We start from the raw sequence: 19,495 nt of genomic DNA, 5'->3' as shown, positions 1-19,495 counted from the left end.
GAGGGCTGTGCTGCCATTCAAAGAGACTTGGACAGGCTGGAGAGGTGGGCAGAGAGGAACCTCATGAAGTTCAACAAAGGCAAGTGCAGGGTCCTGCACCTAGGGAGGAATAACCCCATGCACCAGGACAGGTTGGGGGTTGACCTGCTGGAAAGCAGCTCTGCGGAGAAGGACCTGGGAGTGCTGGTGGACACCAAGTTAAGCATGAGGCAGCAATGTGCCCTTGTGGCCAAGAAGGCCAATGGTATCCTGGGGTGCATCAGGAAGAGTGTTGCCAGCAGGTCAAGGGAGGTGATTCTCCCCCTCTACTCAGCCCTGGTGAGGCCACATCTGGAGTACTGCATCCAGTTCTGGGCTCCCCAGTACAAGAGGGATGTGGCACTACTGGAGCAAGTCCAGCGAAGGGCCACAAAGATGATTAGGGGACTGGAGCATCTCTCTTATGAGGAAAGGCTGAGAGAGCTTGGCCTGTTTAGCTTGGAGAAGAGAAGGCTGAGAGGAGATCTTATCAATGTGTACAAGTATCTGAAGGGAGGGTGTCGAGAGGATGGGGCCAGACTCTTTTCAGTGGTGCCGAGCGACAGGACGCGAGGCAATGGGCACAAACTGAAACACAGACACTTCCATCTGAACATGAGGAAAAACTTTTTCACTGTGAGGGTGACAGAGCACTGGAACAGGTTGCCCCGAGAGGTGGTGGAGTCTCCTTCTCTGGAGATATTCAAAATGCGCCTGGATGCAATCCTGTGCAATGTGCTCTAGGTGACCCTGCTTGAGCAGGGGGGTTGGACTAGATGATCTGCAGAGGTCCCTTCCAACCTCAGTGATTCTGTGATTCTGTGATTCTGTGATTCTGAATGCCTGAGGGTTTCCTGTGAACATGAGTGATTTTTTAGAAAATATTTTCTAATGTTTCAGGTGTCCCCACCCCAAACCCTGTTTTTTGTTTTTTGTTTTTTTAAAGATACTGAGTCTTCAAACAAGTTGGACTTGAAACCATCTTTGTAATTTTTGAAGTCAAATTCCAAAGTACACATCGCATCAGACCTGCTTTCCTCAGGACTGCAAAGATTCAATTCTGCAAGGTTGGTGAGTGAAAATGCATTTCATTTTTTTCCACTCAATTACACATAACTTTCTTCTGTACCCAAGTGCTAATTTATACGGACTCACTTTAATTATGTAGTGATTAGTAACTTTATAGGGTTTGGTGTTGCATAATACAGGAGAGAGATGCTTCTTAAAACTCAGCTACTGTAAGGTGATAAGTGATCAGAAGTCAGATTTTTTTTAGCAGTAGTTCTGCAGTGTTCTGTCTGTCCCTATTGGTACGATCAGCACAAATACCTCCCCTCAAGAAGGAGTAGCATCCAGGATCAACCGGTCCCTGGGCTAGCCATCCCTGAATTACCAGTCAAAAGATTGTTGGTAAAGGAGAGTGGGGAAGAAATATGGTGAGTCTTCCTTTTGAGGGCACTTTCTCCCCCTACATTTCATCAATAGCAGCTTCGCTTTCTTCTCACCCTCAAGACAGAACAGTTTGCTCTTTAAGAGCGTTCCTGCACAAATGGGATAAAAATGTCTATAAGTGTGGATGTGAAAACATGTTTCTGGCACAGAATTCTGTGTTATTCTTTAAGGTTTCCTGTCTCCTATGGCAAATCATTTTTGATAAATCATGTCACCTCTTTGTAGGATATTTTTCTTTACAATTAAATCATTACAGATGGTGGTAACTGGAATAGTTATTGCTGTTCTCATCAAGTGCCCTCTGCATCCTGGAATGTGCGAAGTGTTGCAGCCCAGTCCACCAGAACATTTAAAACCGTGGGAACTTTAAGTTTTTGAGAAGTCCTAAAGTAGTCAGAAGGATGACTCAATATTTATTTATTTATTTATTTATTTATTTAAAGCACTGACTTAACTGTTTTGTTAGGTCTGGTGCAAGTTTTCATCACTCTGAAAGACTGAGCCATCTGGTAAGTCAATAAAAACAATGTACTGTATTAATCTGTCAGCACAGGCAACTATCAGAGCGTGTCCAGGATACAGGTGTACACAATTCAAAGAAGACTAGTCCCAATTATTTTTTTGTTCATTGACGAAAAATTTCTGGTATGTCAAGGAGAGTGTAGGTATCAATTTGCTTCCGTTTCTGTTAAATCACATTTGTTTTATAGGCTATCTAATAGCAAAATAAATGGAAGTTTCCAAATATTGGCATATATACTAACATTAAAATAACCTAACATTATTAACATTAAAAAACTCTAAATAGCAGAGGAAACTTAGAAACATCAAAACAGTCCACAGTACAGCCTTGCAGCTGGGTCATGGAGGATGGAGAGATGGCAGTGTCAATCCAAAAATAAAAACAAAATTAACAAGTTACCTACATGAACTTGGATAATTAGCTGAAAAGATGAAGGCTAATGACTGCTCTGGAAGTTGGGGTGGGTGCTGAAGTGGTGGGCTGAAATGGCTGCTGTGAGGGAAAGGCCAAGCAAACAGGAGCTAGTAGTAAGAGTAATAGCAGCAGGAAAGAGTCAATAAAGCAGATGTCAGGACTGATGATTCTGAATCCAAAGTGTTCAAGCACACCAGCAGCACTGAGAAATACAGTTTGTTTGGGGGATTTTGCTTTATCAGAGAGTCTTGTTTAGAGACTGGGATCAGCAGAGTGAAAAGGTGTGGATAGTTGTAGTTGGCACAAAAAAAAAAAAGCTTGTGAATGGTGACAGGTAGCAAATAATTGTGTATGTGGTGGGGGGGGATGTCAAGCCTGCTACTTGCTAGCTACAGCTGTATGGGCTGGTATGAAGTCTTACAACACCTGGACTAAACAGAAGTGGCATGTCCTGAATCCTCCAGTCAGAGCATGAGAAGGGCCACCTACTAGCAGTCTGATTACATTTTGTGCTTCTGCATGTAGACTATTACATTGGGAAAATTGGGGCTTGGAGCTCGGAAAGAAGGTGAATGTCATGACTAGATGAAAGATTCTGGAAACGAGAAAGGATCCTGGAGATGAGAGAGGTATGGATGCAAATGCTGGGGGCCGTGGCTGGTAATGCCTGAGGCTGGTAGGTGCGGGCAGCTGCGCAGCAGGGAGCTGGCATGCTTCTGCGGGCCGTCCAAGACGGGAAGCTGACGCCTAGAGAACAATGCGCTGGCCAGGGGGAAGTGTGTACGTGTGCGAGATGGAGCTATGGCTCTGCTTGACTAATCTGTTTTGTGGGCTTTTTTGTTTTGTTTGTGTGTGATTTTGTTTTTTATTTAAAATGCTGTATCTGGATTTACTACAGCTTTTTGTCTACTCTATCTTGCCTGTGACAATAATGTAGGGGAAATGCACATGTAACTTCCGTTATGGATCTCTTCTTGGATTGGGGACAAGACCTCTGGATGACATCTGTATTGATGAAGGTATTGAAAAGCAGTATCTGTGCTTGGAGATTTAATTGTCTGCTTAGAAAGGACTGCTGATGCTTTGTAAGAGGCACATCACTGGGGACTTTGAATTCCCGCTAACTTTATAGTATCCCTTTTAATTGCAGTATTACTTCCAGTTTTGATTACACTCCTTCCTTTTTATGTTGCTGATGGCTGGATGATTTTCCTCCAAGTCATTAATTGGAATACATTTACTTGCTTTAAAAGGGATCATAACTTCTGTTGTTTCTCTCTTAAGTGCTGATTACCTAAATAATGAATTAGGTGCATCTCTGTCAGTGTGTGACAGTAATGGTTGTTACTTAATATGCTTGTTTCATTTTAAATATTTATGCAGTTTAAAGCTGTATTGTTGAAAGTATTGTCTATATAATGATATATCCAGCATTTTGATGTAGATGAGTCAATTCAAACAGCCTTAAATACACTGTGGTGTTTGTGACAAGACACCTGAAAATCTACACTTGTGGAAACTGCAGACTGTCTGTTTACTCAGAAAAAGATTAAGTTACTATGTGAACGGGTGGAACGGGTGCCAGCGCGGGGAGAAGGGCGCTCTGCCGTGGCGCTGGGCCACCGCTCGCTTTGCCAGCCCCACGTCTGGAGAAAGCTGGGTGATGCACGGTTTTGTCCCGGAGCACCCGAGCCTCTGGCATCTGAACCCCCGGAGGGCGCAGCGGGGCCCGTCCCGTACCGCAGGGTGGGAGCGCAGCGCTTTCCCGGCTATCCGAGACGCAGCGCTCCTCCTTCCCGCCCGCCCGCGCCGCGCCGCGCGCTCCCGCCGCGCGCGGGTGCTTCCCACGCGCGCGCACGGCCGCACCGGCGGCGGCGGCGGCGGCGGGAGGGAGAGAGGCGGGGCCCCGCGGGCGGCCGGGCGGGAGGGCGGCGCGGGGCCGCCGGTGGGTGGCGGCGAGGGCGGCGGCGGCGGCGAGGGCGGCGCGGGGCCCCCGGCGGGCGGGAGGGCGGTGGCGAGGGCGGCGCGGGGCCCCCGGCGGAGGGCTGTGCCCGGACGGCCGTGGTCGGGGCGCTGCGCGGGGCCCTCGGCCCGCCTCTGCCCCGCTCTTCGCCTCGGCGCTCCCCCTGCGGGGCCGCAGGCGGCGGCGGCGGCGGCGGCAGCGCGGCCTCGTGCTGCGGTGGTTTCCCGTGCACCGCGCAGCGGTCGGCGAGGCTGACGGGAAGCGCAGCTCCTCGTATACTTGCACAACGCCGTGTCTTGAGCTGGGAGAAAGTTTTACACCCGTTTCCTGTGAATCCGTCTGCTGGCACAGGAAAAACTGTTCCTTGGGCTGTGCCTGGTGACTTACTATTTTATCACATCCCTTCCTAATCCTGGAGAGGCGAAGGTTGCAATTCCGCATTGAGAGAAATCCCTATTCTGCAACTGTGGTAAGTTAGAGGCTTATCTCTCTAACAGAGGTCCTCATGTGAATTCTTGTTGATGTTGTATATGGGAAAGTATGAACTTCTTCTCTGGGGTATGATCTTTACCAGCAATGCTGTGTGCATGCGTTCAAAGCTCTCCAGATAGTAATCTCAAATTGAGGTTTGAGATTACTCTTGTATAACATCCTCTCTCGCATGAAGGACTCCAGGCCAAGAAACTCCTTTCAGGTTTGTTTCCTTTGAGTGCATGAGACGGTAAGAATTTAAATTTCCTATTTAGCTATTTGTTTTTTCCTTTTAGGAAGATCATCCTACAGTGATATGTGTCACTTGGCAGTGGTTTTGTTTGTGTATACAATGGCATGGGTTCTCAAAATGTTTGTAATATACACAATTGTTGTCAGAGGCAGTACAGGCTGTTTGCCAAATGTTGGCTGCTTAAATTATATTCACTCAAATTTTCTTAAAGTGACATATCTGGATTTCATCTGACTTAAATCAGCATCCCTACAAACTCATGCATAAATTGAAGAAGCTGCGTTGAACATCTTTCTTTAAGGGACTGCATGAGTGTTTTGTTTTAAAGATGATTGTCTAAAATATTTGAAGCCTAACTTCTGGTCCCTAAATTAAGATGCTGGGCAAGAAAGGAATTTCACGCTTGAAAAAAGCTTAATGTATTGGGCAAAAGAATGGAATAGTTAGTTTGGGTTCTGTTATCAAGCAGAGACTAACCTGTCAACAAGGAGGGTTTCAAAAGGGAAAAGGTGCAGGAAAAAAGCTTTGTTTGCATGGTAAAGGTAGCTATACTGAAAACAACAGATCTTGATTTCAGTAGAATACTTAATTATAGTAATTCAATTAAAAAAAAAAAAGCTTGCTGCATTTGGGACTTGTAGGGAACTTTTTCAGTTAAAAAACATCTTCCTGGCAGATCTCAAAATGCAGTTGTTTTTAGTGGGTCTCATGGAGATTGGTTTCACACTACCATTCCATATTCCAGTCAGCAGCTTTGACTAAGATATTGTTGGTAATGTTTACATGTTTTATTAAAATTACAGGTAGTAAACAAAAAAGGACATAAACCAACATAAAACCTCTGCAAGATGATTTGAGTCAGCAGGGTAAAATGCTTACTATTCAATTGTCTCATACAGGCTAACACAGACAAATATATTTGGGATCAAAGAATACAGAGTATGCTCAACAGGGCAAAAAACTCTCTTGCAAAGTAGTGACTTGGAAGGATATAAGAATCCTTAAAGATGACTGCCTCAACTGTTGGGAAAAAGGGCTAATGTGCTTCGATATATAACAAGAGGCATAGCAGGTAAGTCTGGTAGCGATCTTATGTTCATATAACAGCATAAGTGAGATGTTAAGCATCCAGCAGTGCTGGTGGTCGGGGGAAGGTGAAGAGTAGCTGTGCAGAGGCTTCACTGTCATGTTACACATTGATTGCGCTAATGTGAAGGAGACGGTCGGCCCCTCCTGTAAATCCAGCTCTGACTATTCAGATGTGTTCGCACTTCAGGAAGGGTGTGAAATACTGGAGAACCTTCAAAAGAGAATTAAAAAATTACCCAAGGGAATGGAAAACAAACCTTTTTAAGCAGTGTTTTAGGGCTCTAGCTGATCACCTGAACAGTCTAGGAAAGTTTTTTCCTTCTTTCCCCTGCTTCCCGCTTCCAAAACATGTTGCTAACAGTTTTCCAGTGTGTGTGCGTGTGTGTGTGTTTTACTCTGGAGCATTTGGCATTGGCCAAAAGGCAAAGCTGGGCAAGGTGAACTAATGCTCTGAAGTGGTACAGAAAATCCTCCCTCCCTCTTGTTTTCTGGCTGATGTGTGTTACGAACTTCAAGTTAAAACAGTTGCTGGATTTGGGAGGGAGGGGGTTTGGATCTGGCTTGGGGAAAAACTCTCCTGGGAGTTCTGGCTTTCTTTAAAGCACAATGCACAGATCCTACTGCTAGGACCATCTGAATTTCTCACCTAATTGCCTGCTGTAGTAGAAGCATCTTGAGCTCTGTCTTGTTCTCTGTCTTTGAGCTACTGTGCTCAAGGGAAGGGTACAAAGGCAACCATTATAGCTAATAACACCTTAATGCCTGAAAATGTTTGGCACACAGTCATCTCTCAGGGTAGACTCTAATGGTTGTAGTCTCTCAAACACTAAGGCTAAGAAGAAAACTCAAAGATCAGACCTGTAGATGAAGGCTTTTTAAGCCCTTGCTTGCCTGTTTCTTCTTTCTCGTAGATAAAGAACAGGGGTGACTGCAGCTGTGAGCTCTGCTGTTCTGCCTAGCAATGTCACCAGTTGTAGCAGTATTGGTATCCTGTCCTTTCTTTGAGCATCTTCAAATCAGATATGGATATTCCTTAAAAATTAAGTTTTTATTAAGTTTTATTTATGAGGTGTAACATATTGCCAAACAAATATGTTTTACTACTGTCTTATCTGTTGAGCAGCTATATCTTAAGATACATTCAGAGGCTTATTTGTTATGCTTCTGTTGGTTTACAAAATAATGAATTACTCTGAGATGCTGTTTTTTTCTGTTCAAGTTGCATTTAGGTGAAAATTGGAATTTAAATAAGATAGCATTTTATATTAAAATGTGTTAATATTTGATATGTTAAATAGTGTTCTAGTAGGAAGGAAGAGGTTTATCAAAACAATTTTGCTTTCATAGCTCTGGGGTGTACTAAACAAAAGAATTGCTATCAGTAGTTATTAACTGAGCTGACTTCTCCTGGTCACTATGTCCTTCAGGATTTTAGAACAAATGTATCTTATCTTTTTGTGCCTATTTTTTTTTATTTAGACACTGAAAGAAGAAAAAATCTTTCCTGCTTTTCCAATTTCCAGTAATTTTGCAGTTTTTATACGAACAGGTCATTGAACTTTGAAAGAAAGAGAAACGAGGGCTGTGTTCTTCCTGGCATCTGTAGAACAAGCTTCTGCTGTCAAATTTGGCATAGCATTTCAAGAGGCTTTGCTCCCCATTGCTCTGTCAGAGGTCTCCATAAGTCTGATGGTTTCTGTTTTCTCAACAAATATGTATTGTTTGAATAATAGCTTGAATTTTAAATGATTTTAGTAGCTTATGATAGCATTTTTTTAAATGTAACATATGCAAGTCCTCTTTAAATGTTCAGATTTTAAATCTTATTCAACCTGACTTAAGGTTTTGATCAGTTAGGGACTGGATTATGAAATCAGCGTGCTCAGCGTCATTTGCTCAGCATCATTTACTGCAGTGTTTGTCACTTTTCCATGCGTGGGCATGTCAAGGCTTGATCTGTAAGGGTTTAGAGAGCTGGCAAAAGACATTGACTGTCGCTCTTGTGCACTGCTTCCTCCCGTGTATTACCATGTTGTTCTCTTTGATCTAAGCAGGGAAACCTCCCTTTTCCTCTTCTGATGCTCGCTGGTGTATTTGCCCTTGGTGGCATTAGTCCTGGAAGCTGAGGCTCCCACACCCTGTCGTCTGGGAAGGAGCCAGACGTTGCCATTTGCCTCGTTTGTCTGAAATGTCCTCTTTCCCACTAAGATTTGTGTAAATGCTAATGGATTTGTGTCTTGGAGTCTTGAACATTTATACTTATGGCTTTTCTAAGTTAATCTGTGCATTACATCACACTCGGATGGCCCAGAGGGGCCAAGTGCAGGCTCGGGCTCCTAGCGTTCAGCCGTCGGCTGTTCTGGTATCTGTCCCTCCGGATGGTAGCTTGGCACAGTGGAACAGCTGTAGTTGTTACTAAAGACTGAAAGTCAACAACGGCTATTTATGCTTCCTACTTTACTTAATAGGAAGGCGTACCCCATCAGGTTTGGCATTTCCATCAAAGATTTTTAAAATTCTTGAAAATTACTGGGCTTATGCTTTGTATAGGCTAAAGACATATGATCTCTTCCATTTATAGATGTACCATGTTTTTTATTCAACTGCTACATTGCATGCAGAAATAGGTGTTCATGTAATTAAAAACAATCTTAGAACTAGATCTGAATGCAAAAAGTTTTCTTTACCCTGAAGCTGGAGGAGGAAAGGTGATTTAGAAATAATCCTAAAGAAAAAAAGTTACTTTTGATCAGTTTTTCATCTAACTTCTTAATATTTTTAAGCTGTAATTATTCTAAGCAGCCTAAATTTCAAAGTAAATGGAAAACCAGTTTTTGGTGTTGCGAAAGCCTTGTTTCAGCAACTTTGGTTTTTTTGAGACCTTCTTTGAAATCGTCCCTTCCTGCAAGTAATCTGGTTTTGATGAATCAAGCATCTTTCTAAATAGCTCTTGTTTAAGAAGGTGTGCTGTTTGTGCTATTTGTTTACTAGGGGGTCTGAATTTGGATTTTATAATTATCTTTAAGTGAAGCACTTCTGAGTTTGACTTTTCTGTTGGGAATGTTCTTTCAATACTGTTACATGTGCAGTGTCTTAACAGGCAAAGAGCTGCTTCGTTGCCTCTGAGCTCAGTGAGGACCACGTAAGATGTGAGCGTTGCAACTTGCTGAGTGCTACCCTGTGTCTGACTTGTAGTGAGCGGCAAGTTGCACGTCAAAGAACCAGCTCCTAATCAGCCTTGGAGAGGCTGGAAGGAGATGCAGCATAGCACTGACTGAACCAAATTAAGAGCTCATTGCCAGGAGGAGAAGTTATGGGAGGTCTCTTCCCTAGACCCCATGCAATTCGCTCCTGTATTGTACTAAATTAGATCAAATCATGCAGCCAAGTCCCTTCCATTTGCGAACTTATGCAAAAGCTGTATTTGTTTCTGCTAGTTTGTAACTTAGACCCAAGTGAGGTATGCTGAATCTGATTACTAACTCTTATTATATAAATGTTTACAAAGTGTTAATGTTTCAGGGGTGTCTACTTGAAGTATATTATTTTTATTTTATGACAGTATTTCCTGCACCTAGTTACTGAAAAGGAAATGTTCTACTATTTGCTTTGGATGCTTGCCCTGCTCTGCAGGAGCTCTGCAGCAGGTAGGATGGAAAGTTTCTTGATTATTTGTGTGTGTTGTTAAGAAAGTTTTCTAAAAGGTGACCTTTTCTAAAAGACATTTCCAAGATTTATGAAAATGGAAAAATATATTTAAAAAATAGAAGTTAGTGATTGGCTAAGTAGTGTACAGTATAGAGGGACAAATTCATTTGACATTCTTGATCTTTTTGTGGAATGTTAACTGTGATCATTAGAGTCTGGGTTTGTTTTCTTTTGTGCATTTTAAAACTTATCTGTGTAACTATTTCCCTGTTGCACAGGATGTAGGAGGGAAATCTGCATCTGAAAATCATATCATAGTTTAATTCCTGTTGGGTTGTTTCGAGACTGGTAAATTTGGAGATCTGCTGACAGAACAAATTAATATTTATGTAACATATGAACATTTAAAGAGCAGTTAATGTCTAAAGTCATGATACTGGTTTAAGTGAAATATTGTTAAATATTACTTATTCAGAGATTAATGGAATGACTATCAATGTTTTCACATTATTCCTAACTTTAAGTCAGCAGTGTCTGAAGATGAGTTTGTAATGTGGTTGCTTCACAGTCAGTTTTAGCCCTCCCCTCAGCAGCTGCTGAAGTTGGGAGATAAATAAATAAATATATTTATTTATTTATATTTATATATTTATATATATATATATATATAGTAGTTGTGCACTCCCTGCACTTGTGGAGCTCCCCCTGCTGCCGTGGGAACAAACCCTGGCTGGCCAGTTGGGAAGTGGTTACGAATCTGATCTGGATGAAAACTAAATGTTTTCTGCCAGGCTCTTAATTTTCATCAGTGCTGGTTTCTTTGTGGTGCACAACACAGATACTTGTTCTGGCACAGGAGGGGGATAACACTGGAGTGGATGAATGACCAGGGATTAAAAATGCTACTTCTGACAACAGCATCAGTTTAAACTGATTAAACTGAATAGTTACTGATTAGTTAGAATAGGAAATCCCAGTTTGGAATAATGACTTTCTGACAATGACTGACACTTCACATACAATTTATTTTCTTTCAGACTTAAAATATACTACTGATGTGCTATATAATGGCACTCGTGTTTTAAGTTGTTTTGGGATTACATGGAAGAGAGGTGCATATGTATGTAGCAAGTGGAATGGTACATGAAGAGCAGTGCAGTTGAATGCTTGCAGTTGGTACATGGGCATCTCTGCGTGGTGGTGTTTAGGACAACCAGTAGTATGACTTTGATACAAAAGGAAATAAACGTAATTCAATTCACCTAGCACAGTTGACGTGCACCAAAAGAGAGAATTATCAGAAAACAAGGAAGAAAACTTCTTTGCAGGAATATAGGAAAGAAAGGGATCTATAGAAATTGTTTTCTGTTTTCATTTAAGTAATTAATGCAGTTTGGCACCAAGGAATACGTATCAGTGAAAAACATAAAACAACTAGCTCCTGCAGGACACCAGTGAGTGATTCTTGCACTGTTTGACAGCTCCGCTAAATTCATTCATTGTCTGCTTCTCTGTTTTCCTTTTATGTGTGTTTTATATGAATTTTGTATAGAATTCCTGCACTGTATTTGAGAATATAATTTCTATGAAGGTAAAAATATTAATAAGATGTTGAAATATATTGCAAAAACTTATAAATTTTAAAACTTAGCAATTTGTATTTTCTGGTATACTCATTAGTGATGTTATCATCCAAGTCATATATACACTCTTAAATGTGTTTAAAAAAACTGTTCTTATATATGAAAAGACAAAAAGAAAGATAACAGATTGTCCTTTCTTCATTTTCACCTATGAAAAACCATTTTGTTACAAATTTTTCCATTGTTTCTGAGAAGTTATAGAAACATCATTCTTATACAGTATCTATGTTAGTACGGTAATTCATATGAACTGACTTTACAATCAGCAATATCAGATTCCAGTGACTGAGCATTTTATTTGAACTACATTTGAAAAACCTCCCATTGTGCATAAAATATGTTTAGAAGAACAAATGGGTTGTATAAATATTATTTGAAGATTTCTTTCTCCCAGTGCCAGCACTCAAGCTGTCACATCTGCATATTTTCTCTAGAGAACAAATACCTTGCAAATACCTTTAGAAGTCCCAGTTTTAGGTGGGAGATTGGCCTGTTCTGGATGATCACTGTCAGCATTTTCCTGGTGTAGGCAGTGCTTTCACTGGGTTGGGCGTAACACTGGAAGCAAACCTCCTGAAGCCTCCTCTTTGAGGGCATCTGATGACTTCTGATCTTTCATTGCTTAAATGATCTCTAGACATACTTGGTGATAACAAAGTAAGTTGTTATTTTTCCACAGGTATTTTAAAAGAAAGGAGGTTATGTGATATCTTTGATTTTGTTTTTAGATGAAAGCTCTGTCAGAGATGCTGACATTTTTCCTTCATCTCCTGAAATTGAAAGAGGATCCACCCTGAAACTGTTTTGTGTTCTTGGAAAACACCTCATACCTCACAGAAATGCAAGCCACATCATCTGGAAACTGAATCATGAACTGATTGCTCAGGAAAACTATAATGTTGTCAACGAGACTGTATCTAGCGTAACCATCCATAATTTCACTTACAACAAAGCACATGTGAAATGTTTCATTAAGTATCTAGGCAAAGAACAACTTTTGGTTCATGCTGAAGTTAAATCTGGCTGTAAGTAGAAATACAGGATAAAGAAATTTGATATTTTTGAATGACCTATTGTAAAAAAAAAATATTTTTAAAAGTAATTTTTTTTAGCTTGTGGCATTTTTAAGACACTAGTATTCGGGTATCTCCTTTTTTTTATCTGAAATAAAGCATGAAATTGCTGCTCTCTCTTTACTGGTGCTAGTCCATAACCTCTGACCCTGACTTTAGGTCAGCTGAAGTCAGAGGGTTTTTTTTGTTGTTCAGTGAGTACTGGATCTGTCCCTTTGATTAAGTCTCTTTGCTAGTCTAGCAAACTTTAGCTTCCTCTAGGGACGATTTCCCCGCTGATCCTGTGTTTCATAGAAATTATAACTACAGTCTCACCTGAATAAGGTGACAAGATAAATATATACATAAAACTTCTCTAATTCATTGGACAGATTAGGTCCAGATTATATTAATATATGCTTTGGGTCTCCACTCCAGTAAAGGAGCAATAAATACAAAGAAATACATCCCTGGAATAAAGAACAGCAGAAAGAATTGCCTATGCCAAATGTTCAGTGTGCCATAAGCTTATCAATAAAAGGAAGGTCTTTTGAAGCGTTGGAAGAGAAAAGAATTATTTTGGAGAGAAGACTTCTTCAACCAGATTATTTCCCTGAGAACAGTTTTCTTCCTTTCAACTGCAGTTTCTTCTGAGTGAAGAAGTCTGACTGATAACAGATATATTTGAGGGTGTTATATTTTATGGATAATTTTAGACTATAGAGATTGCAGAGGATTGTTCCCTTTCTACTGTCTTGGTCATAAAATAAAGAGAATCTGGAATTAGTGGTCTCTTCAGGGTCATATAGATATGTTTCCCAGGGAGTAGTCTTCTGTGCTCTAAGACGGTGCAAGCTCCTCGGATGAGCAGTGTTACGGGGTTTGTGGTTAGACATTCTGGGAAGGAACAAGAGAGCCTGATCTTTGAGAGAATGCCCTCTTTTCCTAGACTTTTGTGATGTTTTGGTTTTCCCTCTTACTGGCTGGACTGGCATTTAGCTACAGTCACTTTGCAATAGCTATACTTACAGATTCAGGACAATGTGTTTGTTGGCTTGATATGAAGTTGTTATTGGGATAATGTGAGAAAGAACCTTTGGGTCTGCTTAACTAAGTATTTCTGAGAAGTAATTGGAGCAAATCTTCTTTCTCTCCCCAGGAAAGAAACAGTGCTTTTGGTTTTGTGAAGAGCTTTGAGGGCAATAAGAAATAATAAAAAGAAGTTCTATGGAAGCCATTACTGGAGTTGGCTATAATCTGCCTTTTGACTGGCATAATTGGTCTTTATTAAAGCTGCTTATTTTTACCAGAATTAATTTATTTTTCTTTATGTAATTGTAGTTCCACCGGACACACCAGGAAATATTTCCTGCATTTATTACTTTAATGTTGAACTTGCTTGTAGCTGGACTTCAGGAAGACAAACGAATCTTACAACGAACTATACTCTTTATAGAAACATGTACGTATAGAATATATCGGGAACTGGGGTATTGGGGTGAGACTGCTAGCTTCCTTCCCTCATATCCTGACTTCTGTGTGAACAAAACCTGGAAGCAGCACAGAGTTTAGAGTCAAGGGCAGTCTTCAAGTCAGTAAGCTCAATTAATCTTGGGTTGGTAATGACTGAAAGAAGTTACAATCTGATACTTTTTAGTACTTTGCGTGAAAGAAGTGAGCATTTTTAAGCCAATGTTCAACAGACAAATATTTACATCAAAAATAACATTCCTTTGTACTCTTGAAATAACATTACTAACTAAATCTAAAGCTCAGTGAACCTAGGTGCAGATATAATTTTTTAGGTTATTCTGCTGCCAAGTCGGAATGGAGATGCTTTGTTGGAGTGTTACCAAAAACTTCCTCTGTTACTAACTGTCCCCATCTAGTATGGGAATTTAAAAAAGATCACTTCCTCCTCTAATGATTTTAAACTGATAATTGTTTAAAGCAAAGGCTCTTTTATCCTGCACGTTAATACCAAGTATGATTGCTTATAGTAATGTAGGGATATTGTAGAATTTATACATCTTATTACTTTAAGATGCAATTTTCAAGTTGCTTACTTATTAGAAGCATATTATGCATTACATGTTGTACTGGGAAGCAGAACCATTGCAAACCAAAGCCTTCATCTGTATTGTTTGTATAGTTTTTTAAACATTTATGTAATTTGCATGTGCATGCACCAAAATATATTGATGTTTAGCTGCTTCTTGCCAGAGGCTAGCCATGTTCTGTCAAAATGCCAATAAACATGGGTCGCAGAAGGCTACCCTTAGCATGCAAAATATGAACAAATTCCCTTAGCATGCAAAATATGAACAACTTTTTTTTCTGTAATGATAAATTTACTATTTCAAGGGAACTGCTTTTTTAGCCCATCCAAAAAGGCAGAACTGTGTAAGTATAATGACAAGCCAATTGATGCTAGTAGGGTTCTTTGGAATCATAATGTTTCAGTGAAAGAATCAAGTGCTAGTTGTCAGTTTTGGATTGTTCACAGCTGGGGGCTTTTATTTACACATGACTGGTAGTCTCATGCTTTTTAGTATTTTGGAGCATAGATATTTCGTTTTTTGCATTTCAGTTAAATTTTGAATGGTGAGAGCTTTTCTGTAAGTCACTGTGAAAATGGTGAAATTGGTGTTGTTTCAAGACAGATCTCAAATACAGTTTTGAAGGTGATAGCACTGGTTTTTGTCTCAAATCAACTTGTCAGTTCACTTCTCATAATAGAAAGCACCACAAGCAATGCTGCCTAATCAAGACTCTAGCTAATGTGTTCACATGAATGGTTTTCTCAACTGTCTAAAATATCCTTGAACAGGAAGGATTTCAGATTCATTGCAAGTTATGTTAGCATATTTAATCTTTTTTGTTTAAATGGTAGGGCAGGAAAAAGTCTCTAGTTTTATCTCCAGTTTAGGCTTGACAGAGCAGGTATTTAGATCTTCATCTTCATTAGGTGGAGCTCTTATTCCTTCTAGTGTTTTTAAGTTTAACTTAGCCGAGTCTGTGAAATTATAAGCTATGTCAGCTACTGAAAATAGGTATCTGTATTGCTCATTCTTGTACCAGCACAAATTCTTTTGTAACCACACAATAAGTTGGATTGCAGAACTATTTCAGGTAAAATCGAACTGTTAATTTTAATCCAGATCAACTCCCCAACTGAATTTACCACATGAGTATAAAATCAGTAGTACAGGGGAGCAGACAGCTATGGATGGAAACAAACAACTGCGCATGTTAGGGAAGGCAGGACTGCTTCCTTTCTCAACAGTACAAGCTTATGCTGGCTTTAAAATGTTTGTGAAATACAACCTGTAAACTATTCTTAGTCACATGAATGTTCTGTCTATTTATTGCATAATATGTAATATTTAATACAGATCTCACATAGGAGTATTTACTTGAATTTCTCTATGATTAGGTAAAGTGAAACAAGTCCTGTTACTCTTGCATCCCGCTTACTTACAAAAGTATATGCTGAAAAGAAAATGTACTGTCTGTGTTCTTTCAGAAAATCTGTCAGATTTATTCTAAGAAAATCCTCTGATTTCTGACTCTTCCTTTTATTTTCCTTTATTTTTTGTAGGATGAAAGATGGACGTGTGATTACTCCAAATGTGGCTGGCTCCAGCTGCCAAAGCAAAGCTGAATCATGTTCATTTCGTTACCCAAATACTCCATATAGCAGTTCTTTTTGTTTTCAGGTGAAAGCTGAAAATGTTTTGGGTGAAGCCTTATCAGATTGTATTCCTATAGCTCTGGAAAAAATAGGTAATTAAAAAAAAAAAATAGCTGGGAATAAAACGCACTGCACGTTGACCTGATTGTACTCTCCCTAGTTCTCCCTTCCCCTGTCCCCTCCCCCCCCCCCAAATACAGCATTTCTACAATTTGTAGGTTTTGAGGATGCTGAAATAAAAACAACTTTGATCACACAGTTTATTTAGGAGAAAACTATGAAAAACAGTTTTTTCAATATAATAGTTTTGAAATTATTATTTGGGTTTTTTTTTTCGAATTGGGCTTAGCTTTGAAATGCCATCTAATTTTAATTGCTAGTTAAAATTACTGAGTCTCTGAAATTGAACTTATTTAACATTGAACAAACTATTTCATCCTTCTCAATTTTTACTTCATCAACATTTGGATGCTTCCAGTTTAGGCAAAAATTATACTTGTATATATCTAAGTGAAGGAAGTCTCATATTACATTATAATTGATTGCATTTCTGTATACAATTCTTTGAACTGATTGGAACAGGCAGTAATGTTCAGAAAACTGTTCTTACTATGGTCTTACACATAGGTGATTAAAAATAAAAATATTCATAATATGAAGTGTCCAACTACAGCAATATTTTAGCTAATGTCTGAAGTAGCTGTTGTACATTACTGAGTTTTTATTATTAACCGGTAAAGACCATGTGCTAAAACTCTGTCAGACTAAGTGGTACTTGGACTGTTCTTGCATATTTTTGAGTGATACTGGACATCAATGCAGAATCTGGCTGTAAATGAACAGATGATACAGTAACTTCTCCAAATCTGTCCATCATTTACTCTGCTATTCTACTTTCTGGTTAGAAATGTAAAATAAATTGCCTGTCCTGCAATCCTTGGCACTGACAATATTTTATCTATCCCGTCTCCCTCTGTGCTGTGTTGTTTTCCTCTGATTTTTTATCAAGATGATGATCTGAGTAGGATAAGGTCAACATAGCTATTCTTCCCTACATAATGCGCAACTCTGTAGTACTTTCCATGACAGGTTGTGGAGTCTTATTTGGTTTGCTGGGTCATGTGGGATGTTGATGCTAAAGCTGAAACTAGGATGAGTCCAAATTGGAAAACTTTCCTTGAACCATACTGTGTGGAACATATGTAGCTGCATTACAGTAGTATAGTGCTGCTACTTGGACCCCATATGTTAGATCCAGCTACTCAGTGTTTTACAGGTATCTATGTCACAGCACCACTACATATTCATGCAAGTTAAAATTTAGGTTATGGTAAAGAAGTTTAAAGAAGAATCAATTATCTGGCACTTGGTGTGAACAAGAAGCAAAGACAACCCCTCTATTTGAGTCTTTTTGCTGCAGCACTCTAACAGTTCTCCAACATTATGCTCCTTTACTCCTTGCATTCACGCCTGTTAAGTATCCCAGCTCCAACTTTTTCTTGCTGATTTCCCTGAGAAGAGACTTTGGTAGTATTTTTTAAGACCTATATGAATGAAAGAAATGTGCACATCTGTTTGAGTTTGTTAGCATTAACTTAGTTGTGTGCAAAGTCTCTTATAAATAACTTCTCATATGTAGATTTGGTGTCTGTAAAATGTACCATTATGTGTATACTCTAATAGAAAATACATTTTATGGATAGTAGTTTAACTTCTCAGAATCCATATAGGCCAAGGTCATACGAAGCTTTTTTTTTTTTTCCTTCATGTTAATACTCTTGTTTCTCCATTCTAGAGAAATTTGAACCTCCTGAAATACTTTCAGTACAAAAAATTGCTGGTATAAAGCAGTTGCTTGCAGTAACCTGGAAAAAACCCAAGAAGATTCTACCTTCTCAAGGCTTAAACTGCCGGGTTCGATACAGAAACTTGTATTCAAACTCTTCGGTAAGCTGCGCAGTTTTTTTTCCTAATGTTAGCTTGTTTGTGACCAACTAACCTTCTTAATGTTATAAAATGGTAATGAGAAAAAGGAAAGAAGTGATTGGAACTAATAATAAAATCTAGTTATTTTAGTGGAAGGTAATTAGGTATACACGATCTTGTGATCATTGTTTCATTGTCTAGGATGAATTGTTCACTTCCTTTTGGTCAATGTCTATTTTGGTATGTACCATACTTATGAACGCTTCTGTGAAAGGTTCAGGGATCACCTGTTACACAGAATCAGTCGAAATACTTGAATTTTCATGTTACATTCTGGTGATGAAAACAGTATTTACTCTCAACCACAATAGCTGTAAGATAGAATAATGGTATACTAATTTTCAAGTGAATTAAAGTATCAATTTTGTAATACAGAAGACAAGGGAAGTTATTTTTCCTGAGTCTTTCTGACACTTAAATGAAAGTGCATGCTAGAAACACAATGTTGTTTAGTCTTTTGCTGCTTCAGTTCCATCCAAACGGCCTATTCTGATGCTTCTTGCTACGGAAGCAATTCATTTGCAGTCTTACTGTTTCCTCTTCCAAACTTAAGAATGGGTCAGGTGATTTGGCTTTTTCTAAGCTCATTAAGCTCAAATGTCTGTCTTCACCTCGGTATTTTGCACCTTAAACTTTTAATTCTGGGAGAGAAGAAAAATTCATCAGGGTAACTAGTAGTTAGTTCTCAGAACTTTGAAGAAGTTCCTGATTCTAAAAGTGTTTCTAATTAGCTTCCATCTCATGTTCTCATGACTAAGTTTCTTTACTGTGGATATGACATATTAGTGTTGGATCCAGGATTTAATATCCTGGATGATCTGATGGACAGGATGGCTTTAGTCCACCCTGGATATCAGAGGCTGAACTCAGTTATTTAAAAGATCACTTCAAGATGTTCCCTTTGGAGTCAAGACACTGTTGTCCTTGTGATGCTTACGTGCATATGGGATCGACCTCGAATATTGAAAACACTCACGTTTTTTGCCAAGTTAGAGCATTATCTTGTTTTGTGTCTGTTACCACTTGCATAAGAAATCATCTGTCTACTTTTTCATTATCAAACTATACAATCTACAGCCATCTTCCTCAGGGTTTCTGCTTTTTTCCCACAGACCCTCTAGAGAAAAACTATTAACAATGGTCAGGAAAGAGAGTTTCAGTGAGTTTAGTTCTGTAGGAGCTTGGGCAAGCATAGTTTGTAGTTTTATCCTTTGCCAATCCAACAGCAATGGCTAAAGACAACAACCTCAAATAATCATCTTGATATAGGAGCTTTTTTTCTGTCTCTG

General features: G+C 39.4%; 1 protein-coding gene across 5 annotated transcripts in view; it reads left to right on the top strand.

Annotated features, from left to right (window-relative positions):
- Positions 1–2,982: 2,982 nt before the first annotated feature.
- Positions 2,983–19,495, top strand: part of IL31RA (interleukin 31 receptor A) — a 34,413-nt gene continuing 17,900 nt past the window's right edge. The window contains exons 1-7 of one of the 5 annotated variants that reach the window (XM_067315878.1): positions 2,983–3,036; positions 3,345–3,426; positions 9,746–9,830; positions 12,203–12,499; positions 13,868–13,988; positions 16,128–16,312; positions 18,016–18,167. In XM_067315878.1, the coding sequence (XP_067171979.1) occupies positions 3,370–3,426; positions 9,746–9,830; positions 12,203–12,499; positions 13,868–13,988; positions 16,128–16,312; positions 18,016–18,167 (897 nt within the window). In that variant the 5' untranslated portion in view covers positions 2,983–3,036; positions 3,345–3,369. Of the gene's footprint in view, positions 3,037–3,224; positions 3,427–4,466; positions 4,840–5,993; positions 6,167–9,745; positions 9,831–12,202; positions 12,500–13,867; positions 13,989–16,127; positions 16,313–18,015; positions 18,168–19,495 lie in introns of those variants that run through there. The other 4 variants (XM_067315881.1, XM_067315879.1, XM_067315882.1 and 1 more) reach the window with 4 other exon arrangements.

The sequence above is a fragment of the Apteryx mantelli genome, chromosome Z (genome assembly GCF_036417845.1).
Source record: "Apteryx mantelli isolate bAptMan1 chromosome Z, bAptMan1.hap1, whole genome shotgun sequence".
Classification (NCBI taxonomy): Eukaryota; Metazoa; Chordata; class Aves; order Apterygiformes; family Apterygidae; genus Apteryx; species Apteryx mantelli.
Note: the sequence above shows the minus strand (reverse complement) of the source record. Positions and strands in the feature narration are given on the sequence as shown.